The following is an 18,634-nucleotide window of genomic DNA, read 5'->3' as shown; positions in this document are numbered from 1 at the left end:
AGCTTCCACAGTCGTTGTTTCTGAAAAGTGTATTTGTTTGTAGCTCAGTAAATGCAGCAGGAAGTTTATTTATGAAAGTGGGGGGGAAGCAGGAGGGGAGACACTTTATGTGATCACGACTTTATTGGAATTACAGAGCAATGGCACCAGTTCCGCACGTAGATGTCAGGACGCATGTGGACATCGGGATGGCTGTGCCTTTTGCCTCCTTCCCAGTGCTCACTGATGTAAAAGGCCTCATAATGTCAGGCACATAAACTGCACAGTTTAAAAAATGCCTGTGTTGGGTCATTTTTAATGCCTGGCACAATATATTCATATATTCTCAGACTTTGGAGAAGAGATTATGTAATTCTGATTTCTAGCTACTCTTCTCCACTATCTCACTGACAGCACAAACGGAAAAAATGAGAAATAGTACACATTTTTGCTGCATTTTTTAAAGAAAATTTTTAACCCACTGGCAGTAAGCTATGTAATTTTATTATGTCTTTAACTAGGTTAACAGAACTGTGTATTCACAAAAATCTTTTAACCTATATTAGAAACTCATTTTTCCTGTACTATGCCTCTATTCCCATTTTCTCTATGTCCAGTTGCACAATAAGAGAAGGCAATTTAGTATTTACTCCATTCTCATATTATTTGAGGATTTGACCTAGGGAATATACCGAAGACAGGAGTCAGAGTTTTCCAGCTGAATCCAGCTGGACAGACAGAAAACTGTCTCTTTCTGCTCCTTGACCTAGTGAAATTCTGAAACATTAAGTATACAAACATTCTAAATACTTCAGGTGGCACACTAATCCACCAAAAAAAAAAAAAAAAAAAGAAAAAAAAAGAAAAAAGAAAGAAGAAAAAAGAGAAAAAAGCAAAAGTTAAAAACGAAAATCCAGTACTCAGTTCTTCAGGAGTTTCTGTCAAATTGGAGAGCATTTCTGAAGATTTTGAAACCATCTTTCTCAGCAGGCTTGTATGACAAATCATGTGTGATGCCAAGTCCAGAAAATTATCAGGAGTCTTGTGATCTCTGGTGTTTTTTTTCTTAAAGTCTCAGTTTGTGTGACTAAACAATTCCTTGACAACCTTGGCTTTCATTTTTGGAAAAAAATTGTAGCCCTTTGGCTGCAGAACCGACCTCAGGGACCAGAAGTCTAGAGACTGAGTAAACTGAAAAATAACAAAAAATATTAATTTTTTTTAATCATGCTTTTCAAAACAACTTGATGAGTTTTGAGGTTTGTGGTGTGATTGTTGAGCATGCTAATTTGGCAGTATTGATCCATGTTCAGGAGGATGCTGCTTTTCCTCCCCTGCATGCTGAGGTGGGACTGCTCTTCTGTTGAGGACCAATTATGGGTCCTAGGGTGATGCTTCAAGAAGCCACGGCCCTGTGGTCCAAACTAAGTAACTAACCTATTTCCATTCCGAAAAACATCCATTCATTATTAATATTTCTTGTCTTGCAACAGATTTGGAGCTTATACCTTCTTCTTTACTCACTCAGCTTCTGAAAATGTCTCTGGGGCATATATCACAATAGTTTCCTGCCTCTCTCTGACAATACAAAGTTAGCTCTGAAGTCAACAGCAGCATGAACTCTTCTTCTGTAAACTGCCCCGCTGGCCTGCGTCCCACTGGCAACTGTCTGAAGCCCTGGCTTGCCCCACAGGCACCCTCCATACCACCACTCACTGCCTCTCGCTTTTTCCACTTGTAAATCCTACTCCAAACTTTTCTGGCCACGCCACGTTGATGCTGCCTGTGTGATGCACAACCAGGACTCACGGTGCAACGGGAAAAATGTCCCTCTGAGGCTTTTGACCACTGAGTCACAATGCTTCAGGGTGGGAAGGGCTGTGCTAACCCAGATGCACCAATGCTGCCTTTTCCTCTCCTACCTGCTGAAGCCCAATGTGCGGCACCGTGCCAAGCAGAGTCACGTCTGGAAATGTCTCTTTGCAAGACCTCCCCCTTATCAGGACCCAGATTCTCAGTCCCTATTAGGTGACACTGGAGCTGTTGTTGCTATAAAAAGAATTCTTCGGTGGTTGCCTCTCAGAGCTGAGGCCACCCAAGAATATCACAACAAATCCCCTTTCATGTTTGCTGTGGTTTTTTTTTTCCCTGATAATCAGAACAAAATCTGAGGGGCTCGTAGATTAAAAAAAAGATATTTGCAAACAAGTGTGAGAAAAGATTCACAAAATTGTAGCTCATATGGGGCAACCTCTTCTCACAGAAACTTTGTGTTAAGTTCCCTGAGGTGTAATATGCAGTGATCCTGCTCTGGAAGAGGGATTGGACTAGATCAGCTCCAAAGGTCCCTTCCAACCCTGTATCATTCTGTGATTCTGTGATTCGTTCAGGGCATAAATCAGGAAGGATTCCCTGTTCCTTCCCTGTGTTCATCATTGCACGGTTGTGCATGTATAGTGTAAGCAACTTGATGGAGCTGGGGATGTTTGCATCCCTCTGAATCATCAGGTCTTGATGGAACTCAATTAGTTGGAACATTTAAGAAGAGGTCCTGTGTTCCTCTCGCATAGGGACAGAAGTTACTGGTCATAAATGGCTTTTGATGCTGCTGAGTACCTCAGCTGTGATTTTGTCTAACCAAGATTGAACTCCTCTATTACTCTTACTAGTTTTCTCCATTTTCCCTGCTCACCAGGTCAGGCTCTGTCCCTACAAATACTTAGACAAAAACCTTTATGCACATCAAACAGCCCCTCTGCTCTGGGCAGATGAAAGCACCTCCTGAAGCCTTTGAAGAACTGAGGCCAGAGGTCCCGGAGGGCAGACGCTCTCAGCTGTCTTCTTTGTAATTCCAGACAAACTTTAGGCGCTCCTATGGTATGATGAAAATACTAACAACTGGTGTTCAGTATTGTTTATTTTCCTGCATTATGTGTGTTTTTTCTAGATGCTTTAGAGCAGCACTGCTATGCAGAACGGCAACAAAAACTGTTTACTTTCCAAGTGCAGTAATTTCTCCCGTCAGAAGGAAAGTAATGAAGGAGAATTAAATCAGGTAGCTTCAGTACCAGTAATTGCTGGCGTGACAGCCATCTGCAGAAGGCTGAGGGGAGAACTGCAGCACCGCTGAGCCTAGAGCTGCTCCAGCCACCGGCAGCAACACCACGGCTGTGTCCTCATTGCTGGGGGCTTGCTCTGATTTTGTGTCAGGCTTACATGGGTCTCTGATCCCAATGGGCCTCTCACACCGCAGGCTTACCCCTTTCCTTATGTGACTAGTGATTTTAGGTCTCAGGTTGATGCTTTAAGAGAGTGGGGTGAGCTGCGTTTTCTTTAGGCCCAGTTTGTTTTAAAGAAGTATCCATTAGATGCTCTGAATGGTTTGTCACCTTTGGAAAGGCAAGCAAAGGTGTCTTGCCGTGCCAGATCTCTGTGCTGCCATGGCAACTCTGTTTGCAGGACCCCAGCTAGACATTTGAAAGGTGTACTTGGTATTTCCATGAGACCTACAAAGAGCTGACAGTCACGTAGACACATTTTCAGTGTGCACTTGAAGGCAAAAGATGGTAATTGCCAGACAACGATAAAACTGATTGAATAAAGTGATTTTTAATGATAGTAATTTCCTGATTTAATGCATAGTAGGAGACTCTACTCTAGATCCCGTTAGCAGAATAGGTGGAAAAATGGTCAGGTGTGTTTTAGACCCAGAGGCTGTCTCTCCATTATACTAAAACAGACCAGAGAGGATTACCTGGCCCTGAGGCCAGCAGGCGCAGCACAGCTCAGATCCGTACTGCTAAATTCACTTCCCCAAAACTGGATCAGTGTCTCTGCCCTAACTGCTGTGAAGGGTGCCAGACCCAGCCTGGTCCTGAACTGTACCTGGGAGAGTGTGAGTGGCTGGAGGTCCAGCATCACTGAGGAAATGTCTAGGTTGGTCCAATGCTTTGAAGATGCCTGGAGACCATGTGGGCTGTGCATGGAGCTGAGGTAGTATGATCTGTATGTAACCTCCTTAATTTAGATGGTGTGGCCAAGCTGCCTGAACTGGTGTGTCTTTTAGTCCTCCCCTCCAGCCTCCTACACGGCTGGGCAAAGTTCATGTGAATCAGATACATGACTCAGGGAAGCATTTCTACTGGGGTTCTCCATTATTTTTGTCAGGCTCCAGCTGCAGTCAGGGCAGGACCAAAGTTTCCCCAGAGGTGTTGAATGATTCTGTTGTGGGGAAGAACTTCTAGAGGGTGGGTAAACCTCTCAATTGCAGACTAGATAGGAGATTTTCCTGTTGTTTCTGCCATGGCTTTCTTTAGCTGCCTGCCGGCTTTCAAAGTGCAAATTTGCCTGTTTTTGACACAGCAATAAGAGTTGTGGTGTGAAATTGGACAAAACTATGGGAAGAACAGTGCAAGCTCCCTGCTGTGAACACACCAACTTTTCTAAAAATTCTAAAATCCCACTTCCAACAGCTTACTTTAGGGAGTGTTTTCTGCCATTGCCTGTAGGTTCTAAATCTTGCCTTTCATATTTTCATAAGGAAATAGGTCCAGTTGCTGTTTTAACTAACCTTACCTTGATCCATCTGCTTGGGGCTTCTTCACTGTTGAATGTAGCTTAAGTCTATGACAACAGAGGCCAGAATGCTCATTTCTTCTGTTTGGAGTGAATGAGTAATGTAGACATAGTCAAAATCATCAGAAGCTTGAATCAGAACGATGGTAATGAACATATCCTCCATGCTCAGGGGCTCTCTGATCTCATCTCTTTTTTTTTTTTTTATAACCCTCTTCATGTTGGAAGGAAGGAGTTAGTGCTGGGTGTTGCGCTGGGCTGCGGAGCAAGCGCTTGCTGGGTATCTGCGGCTCATTTCTCCTGTGACTGGACATTGAGCACTGTCGAGGGGTATTCCCTCCCATTGCCTTTCATGAGAGCAAGGAATCAAAAGCACTTTTCAAGGTCATCGAGACCATGGGCTGGCCATGACCTCTAATGACAGCTTCAGGGTCTGTGGCTTTTCTGTTGTGCCAGCCCCAGAAACAGACAAAGCAAGTCCAGAAGGGACTATGAAATCACCTGAGGACATCTAAGCATCAAGTTTTACACTGTACGTCGTCACCTGAGCTTTGGGCATCATTATTTGTGTTTCATTCTAATGATTCTGCCAGAGAGATGCCTAGATATGAAAGGTGTACTTCTCTGACCATTTATCATCCCTGCATCGTCACTAGAAAGAAAAAGGTACAGAGGTGTTTCAAGGATGTAATTCATCTCCTCCTGAGGATGAAGGGTCCATTTGAAGAAATGAACTGCACCATGGAAATGCCTGTTGCTCTACAGAGACAGAAATGTTCCCTAGATGACATGTAGCTGTCCCCACTGGAGGACACCTAGGGGAATCTCACCCTAGAAATTCAGAGACCTACTACTTCCCTCCATATATTGTGTTATAGTCCATCCTCTCTTAAATATTTGTGTCTAACAAGAATTTGTCTGGCTTGAGATGCCCATTGCTGGGTGTTATTAACCCTATCTTTGTTAGGTTAAAGGATATTTTATTACCCTGGTCTTCTTCGCCCAGAAAGTCTCTTTGGAGCCTAGACAAACATACACGACAGATGATCTGTCAGTCTTAGGTGAAAAAAACAACCTTTTTCTCTTAAAAGGAACCTTTCATGTGGGAAGATGCCCACAGAAGCAGGATGTTGCCATCACTGAAGCTGGTTTACAACCTTGGTGAGACAGGCTTCAAGGCAGGAGCACAGCCTTGAGCACAAGCCGGCTGGCTGGAGCCTTGGATTAACTGGACTCCCCAGGAAATGTCAAGGTTGCTGCTGGTTTCTGAAATCCTTTAGGAAAGCAAACGTATTTGACTGAAATAAAAAACCAAGCAACTGCTGTCAGTTCTTTTTTTTTTTTCTTATATTAAACAAGCGTTTAATTTAAAAAAAAATCCGACAGATGGCAGGGCTGTACCTAATGCAAGACTGAGCACTTCTCCAGTGGATTTAAGGTGGTCTGCAAGAGATTTTAAAAGACAGGAGCTAAAAGATCCATGCATTATTGAAGATATATAAAAGCAAATCCCAATATCTTTCTTGCTTTTAATTTTGTTGGAAAAGTTTTCTTCTCTTTTCCTTATTTGTTCCTAGTTTTACAGTGTGGGGGTGTGCCTGGTTTGTCCAGACGCCTCCTGGGTATCTGTGCAGGTACCTCCAGGGTATCCTTCCTTCGGTGATGGCTCACCAGATCAGGCAAGGCAGGGCATTAGATGCTGTGCCTGCACCCCCCAAGCCTACCCAAGGCAGCTATGAGGGGACATCAGCTCCAAAGCTGGTCCCAAGACCAGCTGGTCCCAAGACTGCTCCAGAAGCACTAAACCTGTTTCTCTCACCTTTCCCATTTAAACTCCCCTGGTTTTGCTCTCAGCTACTGTATGGTCCCACCAGCAGTCAGCACCATGGTTCCCACCGGATGGGGAGCCAGAATTTTAATGTGGCAAAAAAAAAAAAAAGTACAGGGTCATCTCCAAGGCCCAATTTTCTCAGAAGCCATACAGAGATTTGTGTAGCTATCAATAGGTCATGACTCATGTATAGAAAATGCAAATGAAATAATCCTTTCTGCAAAATGGGACTGAGAGCCTTGGATCTCAGACACATTATTCACTTGTTTATGTTTGAGCTCTCCTGTGGGCTTTTCCGGATTGGAGATGACTGAGCCAGATGTAGTCATTCACTAGGAGACTTCTGCCTTAACCCTTTCCTGCTTTTTTTCTTTCCCACTTCCACCCACGTGGCAAATAAGGTTTGGACAACCCACCAGCCAACCCTGCCTGCCATCTCTTCTCCTTACTTCAGCCTTAATTCAGGTGGTGGACATGCTACTTGGACCAAAACATTTGGATGAAGTAAATGGCCACAGCTGTGCAACGGAGGTGGCTATTTTAATTTTCCTTGATGATTTACAGTGAATTCTGCTGTAGGCATGAAAAAGGAAGGGTAACTACGCAACTAAGTTGCTGGGGCAGTCAACCCAACACAACTCAGCAACACTTTCTTGCAAGCTAGGCAAACTTGCAAGCCCTCTGGAGAGTTTGAGTTCATGTAGGGTTTTACTTGGCTGTTTTGTAGATTTTGATGCTTTTTCTATAGAGGAAACTGAAAAGAAACCAAATGAGGCTGTTTAAACTGAGTTTCCCGTGGTTTTTTCCACTCTTTCTTACACATGTGCTGAGCTGAGATTCTACATAGAAAAATAAAGAAATGTGATACTATTCTCCATGCCCATGCAATAAAGAGGTATGGATTTTTTTTCTCTTGGATACTTCATTACTGTCTAGAGCTTATGTGAGACAATCTGAGGGCTGGGGCAAGAATGCTGCTGTGCTCTTTCTGCAGTCCTGAATACAGGCTGTCACCAGATCTGATGTGCTCACCCAGTGTTTGCTCTTCAGACTCTCCACCACCTGTTCCCCAGCTTCTGCTATTTTTAATGGACCCAGTCAATGAAGGAGCAAATCCTTTCAGTTCTGAAACTCGGAGCAGCTGCCTTGTATGTGGGAGGAGAGAGGTGGAGGTGACTGCACCAGTGGGAAGAAGAGTAGTGGGCACAGCCTCCCTTCCCCTTGCTGGGGGTTTCTCACCTCTTGGGACACTTGCCATGCAAAACAGGCACCAGATCAAGCCAGTGCCCCATCATCTCTGGGTGTCTCTGGGTCCCTAAAGAGTATAATATACTTTCCCTGTGGACTGAAGAACTGAGTTTGTCTTTTGGATGACTTTGTGCAAAATAAATCTGGTGGGAGCAGTGGGAATACACCAGTATATAGGCGGGATGTTTTTTAAAAGGTTACTAAAGTATGTACTGGGAATAAAATAAAAAAAAAATCCCCAACCAGTGGTTTGGGAAAAAAAAAACAACTATTTTTCTATGTCTCTCCCATGCCTTCCCCTCAAGGAAGGTTTGGGTAGGATGTTGGCTGGGACCTTATTTTCATTTCCATCGGGAACGTTTTTTCGTTGGCGCACAAACTACGTGTGTAAATAGCCCAGGAGTTTGGGAAGCTGCTTTACTATTTCCTCTGACAACTAACAATGGAAACCCTTTGAGACTCATACGAGCCTGGGTAGAAGTTGGCATGTCTCCTGCCACACGGGATCAGCCGCCGAGCTCAGATATTTCTCCTGCCGGCGCTTCTCCCCGCGGAGCAGCTGCTGCCGGCTCTGCAAAGCGCTGGCCGGCCGTGGGGGCAGAGAGGTAGCCAAGGCTGGAGCTGCTGTTGTCGGGGTGCCCACACAGCCAGGCTATGAGGAGAAAAAGCTGCTTTGCGGATATGATTTGGGCTGATTCGAGTTTATTCTGTCACAGTGAATTCAGCATCAAATTAAAACGAGAAAGCAGAGCCGCTGCGCTGTACGCAGAATTGGCCAATTCCAGCGTGTAATAGGTTAGCTCAGCACAGTTACACTTCTTTGCCTTGCTTGCTGGGTCCCCAATTTGTCTTCATTTTTATTCCTGTCTCTGCCTTCACTCTTCCTGGCCTTTATTTTATAGTTTGTGCCTCTTTGGATTGATTGCAGAGAGTCTGCTTCAGAGAGCTGGGCAGAGCACAGGCTAAGCCTGTTCAGCAGGTACAGATATTTTTAAATGATCTGCTAACAAGAAAAATGAAATCTCAGCCTCTATTTGCTGATGAATATTCAACTTAAATAATTCTGAGAGTTTATTGTTTCACATGGTTGATGGTCGTGGAAAGATGAAACATTTCAGAGATGTGTCCTTAGGAATACAGGCACTTTATGTCATCTTATCTGTGTCTAAGGCCTGTTAGAAGAAAATAGGATATAGACAACTACGTGCATAAGTCAGTTTTGAAAACGGGGCCTAGACATCTTAAATCAGCGTATAAATACCTTCATAAATCAGGTAGCATGTTATAGCTCTGAGAAGTTTTATAAATTAGTTTAGAAATAGACAACAGCTGAAATAGAAACAGCAGCACACTGTGGGGAACGTGTTATAGCCGTCTTTGTACAAAGCATTTCTATCCCTCTGACAGGGATCTGTGTTGTACATGGCCTTGCTGGAGTGGCTATGAAGGATGAGATGAATTTCCATCCCATTGGCAATATCCCCATCATCTCAGAGGTTCCTTACTCAGCTGCGTTGAGGAACGTGCTGTTATTGGTGGTGTTCCAGGAGGAGAGGTACAGAGCCTTTTTGAGTACAACTCATCTCTGAACACCATTTGAAAAGAAGCAAAAATGGCCCAAATTTACAAAAGTTGAGCTGCTGGCCAGCCAAGAATGGAGTCACCTCACAAGAGTTTGTCGGTGGTGGATGAGGGGCTCCTCTGCAAAGACCGTTGAAGCACCAGGCCTGAGTGACCCAGCTGGGAACTTCACTGCACATTTGAGCATGGCTAAGCCCAGGACCTGGGGCACCCCATGCTGTCCCGGGGGCAACCTCTGCTGCTCCCAGCAGTGAGGTGTCTGTGCCTCTGGGTGGCCAAGCTGCCATTGATAGCAAGCATGAGTGAAGTCCACTGGTGGTTTTGGAGCACAGTTGTTTTGAAGAAGGTGGCTTCTTTGCAAAGCCCAAGTGAGCAAACAGCATGTGGGACAGGGAGAGCCAAGGGCAATACGTTTTCACATAATGTGCCTATTTCTTTTTACCCATCTGTTTATTTTTTTTTGAGCAAAAATCCACAGACAGTGGGTTTGAGTGACTGAAACAGAGGAATCTCTTTGTAACATCCATACACAAAGAGCGACAAAACAGGACAACATGTTAAAACCTTCCTGCTGAAAGGTGAGCCCCAGCTCTGGTGTGTGTCTGTGACTGACACCCCACAATTGGGAATGATTGAACTCAGCCCTGGCTTTGCTGGATTTTGACACAATAACTCCACCAAGCCCAGTAGGGAGTATTGAAAATCCTGGCCCATAACAAATATCAATAATGATTCTGGCATTTTGTCTAAGACAGGGTATCCTGTTACAATGCATATTTATATTCATTTGTGGGTTTATATCCCATACTCTTCCATCCCTTCAGACAATGGATTTACATGGCATATTTCACAGACAGGAAGATGATTTTTCGGCACCAAAGAAATGTGTGCAGTATGTAGAGATCACTGAATATATAACCAAATTACATTTTCCTTCAGGGTAGTATTAGAATGGCACCAGATAACAGAGCAGGTTTAGTTCAGGAAATGAATGATGCTTTATGTAATCAAATCTGCAAGGGAGATTTGGCAAGAAGGATGCATACAGACAAACTATTGCTAAGTCTGGACATGGCATTAAGAACATTAATTTTGAAGTTGGGGATCACTAAAGATCTGGTGGAGAGGAAAAGGGCACACAGCATCCATTTATTTAAATCAGAGCCAATCCTAGCAGAGACACAGACTCTAGTACTACGTCAAAACATTGGTGCATTATTTATGCAAAGGAGTTAGTGGTGTTGTCTTTGTGGTCTTAACGGCTCCCTATTAAATTCACTCAGGGTTCAGCACTGCAAGCTCAGTTAATCCAGCCTCAGTTAATGCATTTGTTAGGGAGAGGCAACGAAGGCACATTATCGCTTTGGAGAGCTGAGTCCTGCTAGTAAGAGTGCTGTTCCTAGCACTCTTCCTGGGCTGAAGAAGCATGCTGGTTGCTTTGCACCACGCGTGGGCAACCATCCAGACGCAGAAAATCCCATTTTAATGTGTTATACCACAAGAATGTCTTCCTCGAGGAGGAACCTTCCGCTCAGCCCTCCCAAACCCAATACTTTCTATCAATCAGCTTAATTATACTCAGATCACAGTTTCACAATCTCCAGTCCTGAAGATATCGTGCTCTCCAGGTGAATTCCAACAAAATACACCACATAAAACAAATGGATAATTCTACAGGAATATCTCTCTCCTGTTTCTTGAGAATGGGGACTGTTATCCACAGCAGACGAGTCTCTGCCAGCTCACACAGAAGATTCCCAGCTCTGCACTGGCCACAGCCTTTATTTCTGCGATGCAAAGAGTAACAACACATTTCAGATGAGCGCTGTGTGCTCCCCTGCATCATGCCCAAGGAGAATGGATGTCCTCGTCCTCTGACCTTCCTTACTTTTTCCAGGTTGGAGGGTGAAAGGGGTGTCTTTGGATCTGCAGGAGAAAACTGTACCTGGGATCTCCTCAGACAGCCTGCATTTCTCATTATTATCACTCCAAAAGGCTGCCAGGAGAGGTCTGGCAGCCTCCAGCCTTGGAGGTTTTCCAGACCCAAATAGACAGAGCTCTGAGTAACCTGGTCTGATCTCAGGGCTGACCCTGCTTGAGCACTGGTTGGACTAGAAACCTCCTGGGTCTCTTCCAACCTTAGCTATCCTCCAATCCTATGGAACAAGCTGTGTTTTGAAAGTATACAGAAGGGATTTTTGAGAAACCTAGGTGCTGTGTTCCTAAGCTTTTAATGGCAAACACAAGGTTTTAGTCAGTCCTGGTCTGAACAGATGCATACTCAGAGTAATGTCACTGAAATTAGCTGATCTGCAGCATCCACTCAGTACCTAGGTATTGTTTGGAGCTTGTTGAAGCATGTGACAAAGTGGACGTGCTAAAGAAGAACAGTTTTTCAGTGATTTACAGCTGACTGCTCAAGAGTTTGGAGGGCAGTTCAGGATTCATTTGTAACTACAGAGGGCTTGTGGTGCTCCCAGTCGGGGAGGCAACCAAAACTGCTCAGCCTGGGTTTGATTCGATACTCCCATCACTGCCTCTGTCCACACAGAGCTGCTGTGTGAGCGTGGGCTTTGGCAGCCTCCCTTAGACTTCGCAGGAGATGGCTGAGTGAGGACAAACACTCACCAGAGAATCCCCAACACCACTATTGCAGTGGTGGAGCTTTTATCTTCTCCTGTTAGCCTAAAAATCAGGCACGTCACCTCACTAGTATTAGGAAGAAGGAAATCTGGGGATTTGAATTTTTGTGTTTAAGCAGGGTGGCATGGCAGTGAGACTTCAGGGAAAAGTACATTATAAATTGGGTTTCCCTTTAGGATTCCATGGAAAGCAGCAGTGCAGAATATGCACTAGTGTTATAACACACTATAGAATCTCTTTCCCCATTTAGGGAGCACGTACTGATGGTGTTAATTTTTACACTATGGTTCCGCTAGACAAAATGTATCAGAAGTTATGGGGAAAATCTTCTTTCTCTGTCTCAAAAAATAGACGTATTTTAGGCTCTGCCCTTCAGATTTCAGAAATTCCTGTAATATGGACTTAAAGACAAGTTAAAAATAACACTACATTTCCAGCAGCATGATTTTAAGAATCAGATGTCACCCCACCTGACCTCAATTAAGTCAGGCAGAATCTGCTGAAGCAGCTGGATGGGATCAAGCAGGGTGTGAAAATGCATATTCTAGTGCTGGGCAGAGAAAAGAGGATCAGTTGGAAATTTCAGCGTGAAGCTGGTTCTGTATGAAGCGGAGAATTTCAAGTGTGAATGTGTGTATGTGTTCGTGCATGTGCTGGGGAAAGCAGGGTTGGCAAGGGAGACAGAGGAGAGCTTTGTGTTCAGTGCTTCCTCTGACACAGCTCAGCCTGTTCCCTATCTCCCAGTCTCACTCCTGAATGTGCAGGAACATGCGGTGGCTCCTTTTTCCCACCATCTTCATCATCCCTTGTACGCAACAGGTAAGTTCATTAAAAAGAAGAAAAAGATTTCTCCCTCCCTCCCTCCCCCTGTCCTGGTTTAAACCATTTATTTGCTTAATGACAACATAAATTTCAGAGAAGCAAATTCCTCATAAAGCATAAGGAACCGTTCCCTACTCCTGAGTAAATTTCATTTGCAGCTTATTTACTGCATCAGTCCTGATTTTGGTATCTTTTTGCCTCTAATCTGTACCTTAATATGATTTGGTGGAAAAAAAAGTGTTAGGGAAGCTGAAATTGTCAGTGACATTGCTTTTTATTTTTAATATAAGCACGAATGGTTATCTGATGCACTAAGAAAGTATACATCTTGTCCATGCTCATATTCCATATATATATACATATATGTACACAGTGGTCTGTCTTAAGGCTGTTTTACAAATGAGGAAGGCACCGGGGCTGTGTTATGCTTTGTCTGTTATGAGAAAATTTTAAGTGATAGCTTTCACTGAAAGTATTTGTGTCAAAGGCCAATTTCATTATTTATTTACTTCATTCTGAAAATCCACTTTATGCGTACGCAGTGTATTTTTCCTTTCCGTTCAAAATGAATGTCAAATCGAGAATTTTCAAATGCCTGTCTCCCTCTGCTAAATTTTTGTATATTTAAAGTCAGACTAAGATAACCAAACATTAGCAATAATACATTGCCTACTTTTGCTATTTGCTTATTTATGCCAAACAGACCTTATTGAATCTTTAAAACATAGGAAAACAAACACTACATGAAGGGTTCCTACATAATGGCCTCTTCTGATCCGCCGACCAGGAAAAGTATGCGATGGGCTTGTGTGGTATAAATCCTTTTGGCATAGAAACTTTGGGAAGCAAGAGTTAGAAAAATATTTGGCCTGTAAATTTTACAAGCAAAATTTAAAATTTCATTGTAACTTTATAGATTGTATAAGATTTTTCAGGGGGATGGAGCTTCTCAGTAATTCCACAGTTAAAATCATCAGATATTTGCTTGATGGTGTTTTTCTTACTGGGAAACTTTGTAATCTCACACCTTTCAGTTGACAACTTTCCCTAAAAATAGCTGAGAAAAAAAATATCACTTGCTTAGGTAGAATTCTGTAGGTTTAAAGAACATTTGAATTTGTAATACAAATTAAACTTACTGGTTGAAGAACACAGATTATTTCCTGCTACACATACCCATTTTGAAACATGATATCTGATTTAAGCCACAGAACCTCATATAGCTGGCACATGGCCAAATTCCTAATAATGTTCTGCTTAAAAAGAAAAAAAGCAGCAAGAAACTCTTTCCTAAAACAGCCACGTGGTCTTGTTCTAGCGCTAAATGTGTGGGAACACCTGCATCTCTTGTTTCCGGAACAAGGCTTTAAGAAGCTTTACACTCCAATGCACACGTTCATCAAATTAACAGCATGGTTTATAGCTGGGAAAGCTATAGGGAAAGCTATAGGGAAAGCTATAGGGAAAGCTATAGGGAAAGCTATAGGGAAAGCTATAGGGAAGGCATAGCTGCCCAAAAAAAGTATACTTAAGTTAGTTGTTCCTGTATTATTGCTGCATTTAGGTAAAAAGAATTAGAAGAAATCCTTTATCAGCAAATGATTAACAAAACAACACATTAATGAAACTCTTCTGCATGCTGCATGGAATGCCACGTGACATTGGTTAATATTCATTTATTATAATTGTCTCTGAATTAATATGTATCTTTAAAATCATTTAGCCAAAGGAACTTGAAAGCTTCTACTTTGGAGCTTCATTAGTAGCTGGGGATTATGATATCGTAAGTACAGTTGTAAATGACTATGAAAAATGGAAATTAGTGGTAAAAAAGCCTTTTAAAAGGTCATTTACTGCTGCATGCAATTAGGCCAGCTCCAGAATGCTGCAGAGCTTTCATGGGATATAACATATGAAATGCTGAATTCTGCAGATACTTCCCTTTGGAAAGTTGATCTGAAAGGAAACCCAACTGAGCAGCACTTCCCCAGCTTTCCCTTAGCCTCTGCTGGAGGTGGTTTCTGCATCAGTAGAGTCCAGATTGGAGGAAAAGGGAGAAACTGGGAGGTGGGGCTTCATGAACCCAGAAAAAAACATAGTATATATAAGTATTTTTTTTTTTTTTCCTTCAAGGTAGATGGTGATACTGGCACCTTATGAGAGGCTGGATCTCCTCCCTCCCTCTTGCTCTGTGGGCAGCCAGAGCTGCCTGCTGAGAGCAGCTCCCAGGCCCTACATTGTGCTGGTGGCCAAGGGCTGTGCGTGCCCCCACTCCACTACGGATCCGCTCATCTGCGATGAATAACTATATCACCATCTGCATTTCTGCTCAAATCAGCAGCATGAAAAGATCTGATGCTAAGGTCTAGACTGTTAGGCTTTAGATGTAGTTCTTCAGAAAAGTAGATAGCTATATTCTATCTGGGCTGACAATCTTCCCCAATGTCTCAGGAAAATGAACCCATCAAGAATTACTTCAGACTTCCTTTTCTTAAAAAAAGATGTGAATTCTGAGACTCTGGAAAACAGTAAATTCTGGCTAGATCTTGACTTTCTACGGCTAATACAAATCTGTCTTAGAGCTATGTCTTTGCCCTGTAAGCCCTGGATTCAATGACCACTTATGTATGCAAACAGATAACACTCTTAGAGAATGACCTATTAAGCTCAGTCCAACTACAGCCTCCCTTATTAGGATTCAATTTTTGTGTCCAGGACAAGAGAATTTGTAAATACTATAATGCTCCTTCCCAAATAGCTAGCCAAATTTTGGAGCAAAAATAACACTTGAAAGAGATTTATTATTTTAAAAGGCTTTTGCCATCAGCAGTGGCACAGAGCACGATGGCTGGCTATCAAACAGGGGGAGGAATCAAAAGTCAACTAATTTGATAGGAGGCTCGTGGGAAGGAATATTTAAAATAAATCCACCACCTACTTTAAAACACTTTTTTTCCTACTTCAGCTCCACTACAGCTTCTGTTCTACTGAAGGCAAAGGAAAGACCAATTAATTGTGTTGCATACAGGCAGTAGGCCAGGCTCACTGGTGGAATGACACCTCAGCACGTGACAGTGACTGATGAAATTGGTCCTGTGTCTCCCACCTAAACCTCACAGCCTCGCACTTTTTGGATCCCCTGTGATGAGAAATGTTAAGTGTCTTCATACAACTTCACAGCTTTTTCCATCCCAGCTCCATTTATGCTATCCCAGCTACGCACAATGCATTCAGCTCTCAAAACACCCCACTGTGTGTAAGTTTTTCCACAGCCCACCAGTGAAACCTGGAGAAAAACCTTCCGAAACCGGTGAAGTCCCCCAGCGCAAGGAGGTTTGTCAGTGGCCGTGCAGGTGCCCGCCGGTGCCGGCCTGCACTCCCGGGGTGAGCTTGGTGAAGGATGGCTGCGGCTGCTGTAGGGTCTGTGCCAAGCAGGCAGGAGAGACCTGCAACGAAGCAGACATCTGTGACCCCCACAAAGGCCTCTACTGCGACTACTCGGCCGACGAGCCTCGGTACGAAACAGGCGTGTGCGCGTGTAAGTGCTCCTTCACGTTCCCTTCTTGAAATCCAGGAGGGTGGGACCACCCAGGGGGATGGGTTTGGGGGAAAACTCCGCTTGCTGGTGCCGCACAGCTCTGGGCAAGGCAAGTTATCCTAATCGAGTCCTCCAGCAGTCAGAGAATCTGAGAGTAGGGCTGGGGGTGGCCTTAAACTTACCTATGTACCAGTGAAACCACTTCATTGTGCACAAGCGTGTTATTTGCAGACGCTTTGATGACTGATTTCAAGTCAGGCTGCTGTAGTCACTGGGCATAAATAATAATAATAAAAAAAGTGTTTGGGCTGGGAAGAACTGGAAGCTGTGGGTACAGTAAAGGCTGATCACATTTTAGCAGTTTGTCAGCAGGAACCACCTGCTCCTCCTGTGTCAGTAACTGCTGTTTACCATTTGCAGATCTGGTAGCTGTAGGATGTGAGCTCAATGGAGTTTATTACCTTAACGGGCAGACCTTCCAACCTAACCCGCTGTACAAGTGCCTGTGTGTCAGTGGTGCAATTGGATGTACTCCTGTATTCACCCCAAAACCAGCAGCAAGTCCCTGCACCAGGGTCACAGGCAGAAGGAAGCCCGGACAGTCCATCTGTGGCCCAGGACAGCACAAGCAGCTTCAATCAACAAACTACAGACTGATGTCAGGTGTGCCTGGCTACACTGGTAAAATATTCTGTCCCTGAGCTTTGCTGCATTTAGTGTCCCTGGCTCCAGCAGCCAGGCAGGGAGCGCGCTGGCAAGTTCTCAGTTCGTGCTGAAGGCCATTGCCAGGGTGACTGGTCGGTCCCAATTACCCCTCTTACTCTTAGGTCACAGACTCTTTTCTTTAAAGCCGGTGAATATGAAAAGCAAAAAGCCTTTTGGCTGCTGTCACCAGGGAATTGGCCAAAGCTGCCTTCAACCCATCTTTCTGCAGAAGGTTACTGCTCATCAGATCAGACCAATTAGGGTTGCTGGTGGACAGCCATTTCGCAGCCTGCTTTGTGGTGGTGGTGAGTCTTGGTTTTCACATAAACACGTTAGCATGTTGCAGAGCTCTTTCAATAGAAAGCAGGAAATTATGAAGACTGCCTTGCAGCTTTAATCAATTCACAAAATTTCAGGTCACTGCAAGGACAACCCTCCTCCCAGTCTCTCCTCTATTCAATCTGACCAAAATCATACACCAGTCATCAAGGCAGTTCTGCCAGGGCCAGTTGATATTCCCTTTAAACTCACTCCTGCTCTGCTGCTGACACTCTAGCTCTTTTCCTCTTTAAGGGAGCACTGTTGCCAGAAGCAGCTCTTCTGGCCCATCCCTTCCCTTGTGTTGTCTCCTTCTTCCCTGGACATCTGCAAGTTTCTGTGGTGAAACTTAGCTTCACTACACCTACTGTGAGTAACAGAAAGCTGAGCCATTTTTATTTGGTGGCAACTTGAATTATGGCCTGTAGCATCATCATGGATTGATAAAATAAGAAGAAAAAGATCTCAAAACTTATCAGAAAATCTTTGTGAAAGACTACTGAGTAAATAGGTAGACACACATATGTCAATCTACAAACAAACAGACCCACTTACAAAATTTGAAGTTCAGTTTGGACAATTTCTAGCACATTAGCAGTGGTTACACAAGTTAGTGAAAATAAAAGAGGAAGCTCACCTTTACTTCAAAACTATGATACAATACCTAGATACAAACCCACTTAATTGTTCCTGCTGCAAGACACAGGTGACAGAGAGGGACAGCTAATTAGGACAGTGCTCCCAGACAGACCAGAGGCAGGGCTATTCCAGCAAGATTCACTGAGCTGCCATCGACTGAGCCACACAAAGACAACAAAACTGAAGCTCTAGGCTAAAGCAGATACTTGGAAACAGCAGAGAGCATAGAAAATGAGGAACTGCAAATGCGCAAAACCCCCCAAAGAACCCTGTCTCCCTCTGAGGAAAAGCACCTTGAAATTTTCCTTTTCCCAGCGCAGCAGCAGAATCCTGTCAACCTGGGCACGAATTGCACGGATGGCTCAAAGGGCCAGTACCTATTTTGAAAGGTCTCTTTTCCTCTTAGCCTGGATAACAAATGCTAAGTTTCATTTCACTGCTCTTGCTTTGCTTTCCGGCTTCCCTTGTCAACTCTATTTCCCTGATTTAGATACATAGGGATGTACATAGGTCACACTTTAAAAACATACCAAATATAAACAACCACTCAACCTCCCTTTACTTGTTGCAGATCTGTGACAGGCTCTTCATCTGCTTGCTGCAATGAGATCTTTAAATTGCTCTCTACTTTCCAAGTGTCCTTGTAGTTCTGCCCACACTCTTACCTAAATGCACAGGTTCCAAAATCAGGGTTTTTTTTTTTTTTTTTGTGGTTTTCTTTTTTTTTTTTTTTTTTTTTTCAAATTTCCCCCACC

The 18,634-nt window shown here is 43.7% G+C and overlaps 1 protein-coding gene across 1 annotated transcript in view; it reads left to right on the top strand.

Annotated features, from left to right (window-relative positions):
- The window catches only part of WISP3 (WNT1 inducible signaling pathway protein 3), a 46,908-nt gene that overhangs the window by 26,054 nt on the left and 2,220 nt on the right, over positions 1 to 18,634 (top strand). Inside the window, exons 3-4 of the mRNA XM_014964431.1 lie at positions 15,952 to 16,217; positions 16,638 to 16,880. Of these exons, the coding sequence (XP_014819917.1) occupies positions 15,952 to 16,217; positions 16,638 to 16,880 (509 nt within the window). The remainder of the gene's footprint in view (positions 1 to 15,951; positions 16,218 to 16,637; positions 16,881 to 18,634) is intronic.

Source organism: Calidris pugnax, unplaced genomic scaffold (assembly GCF_001431845.1).
Source record: "Calidris pugnax isolate Ruff unplaced genomic scaffold, ASM143184v1 scaffold219, whole genome shotgun sequence".
NCBI lineage: Eukaryota > Metazoa > Chordata > Aves > Charadriiformes > Scolopacidae > Calidris > Calidris pugnax.
The sequence above is the reverse complement of the archived record's forward strand: the minus strand, read 5'-3'. Positions and strand labels throughout refer to the sequence as shown.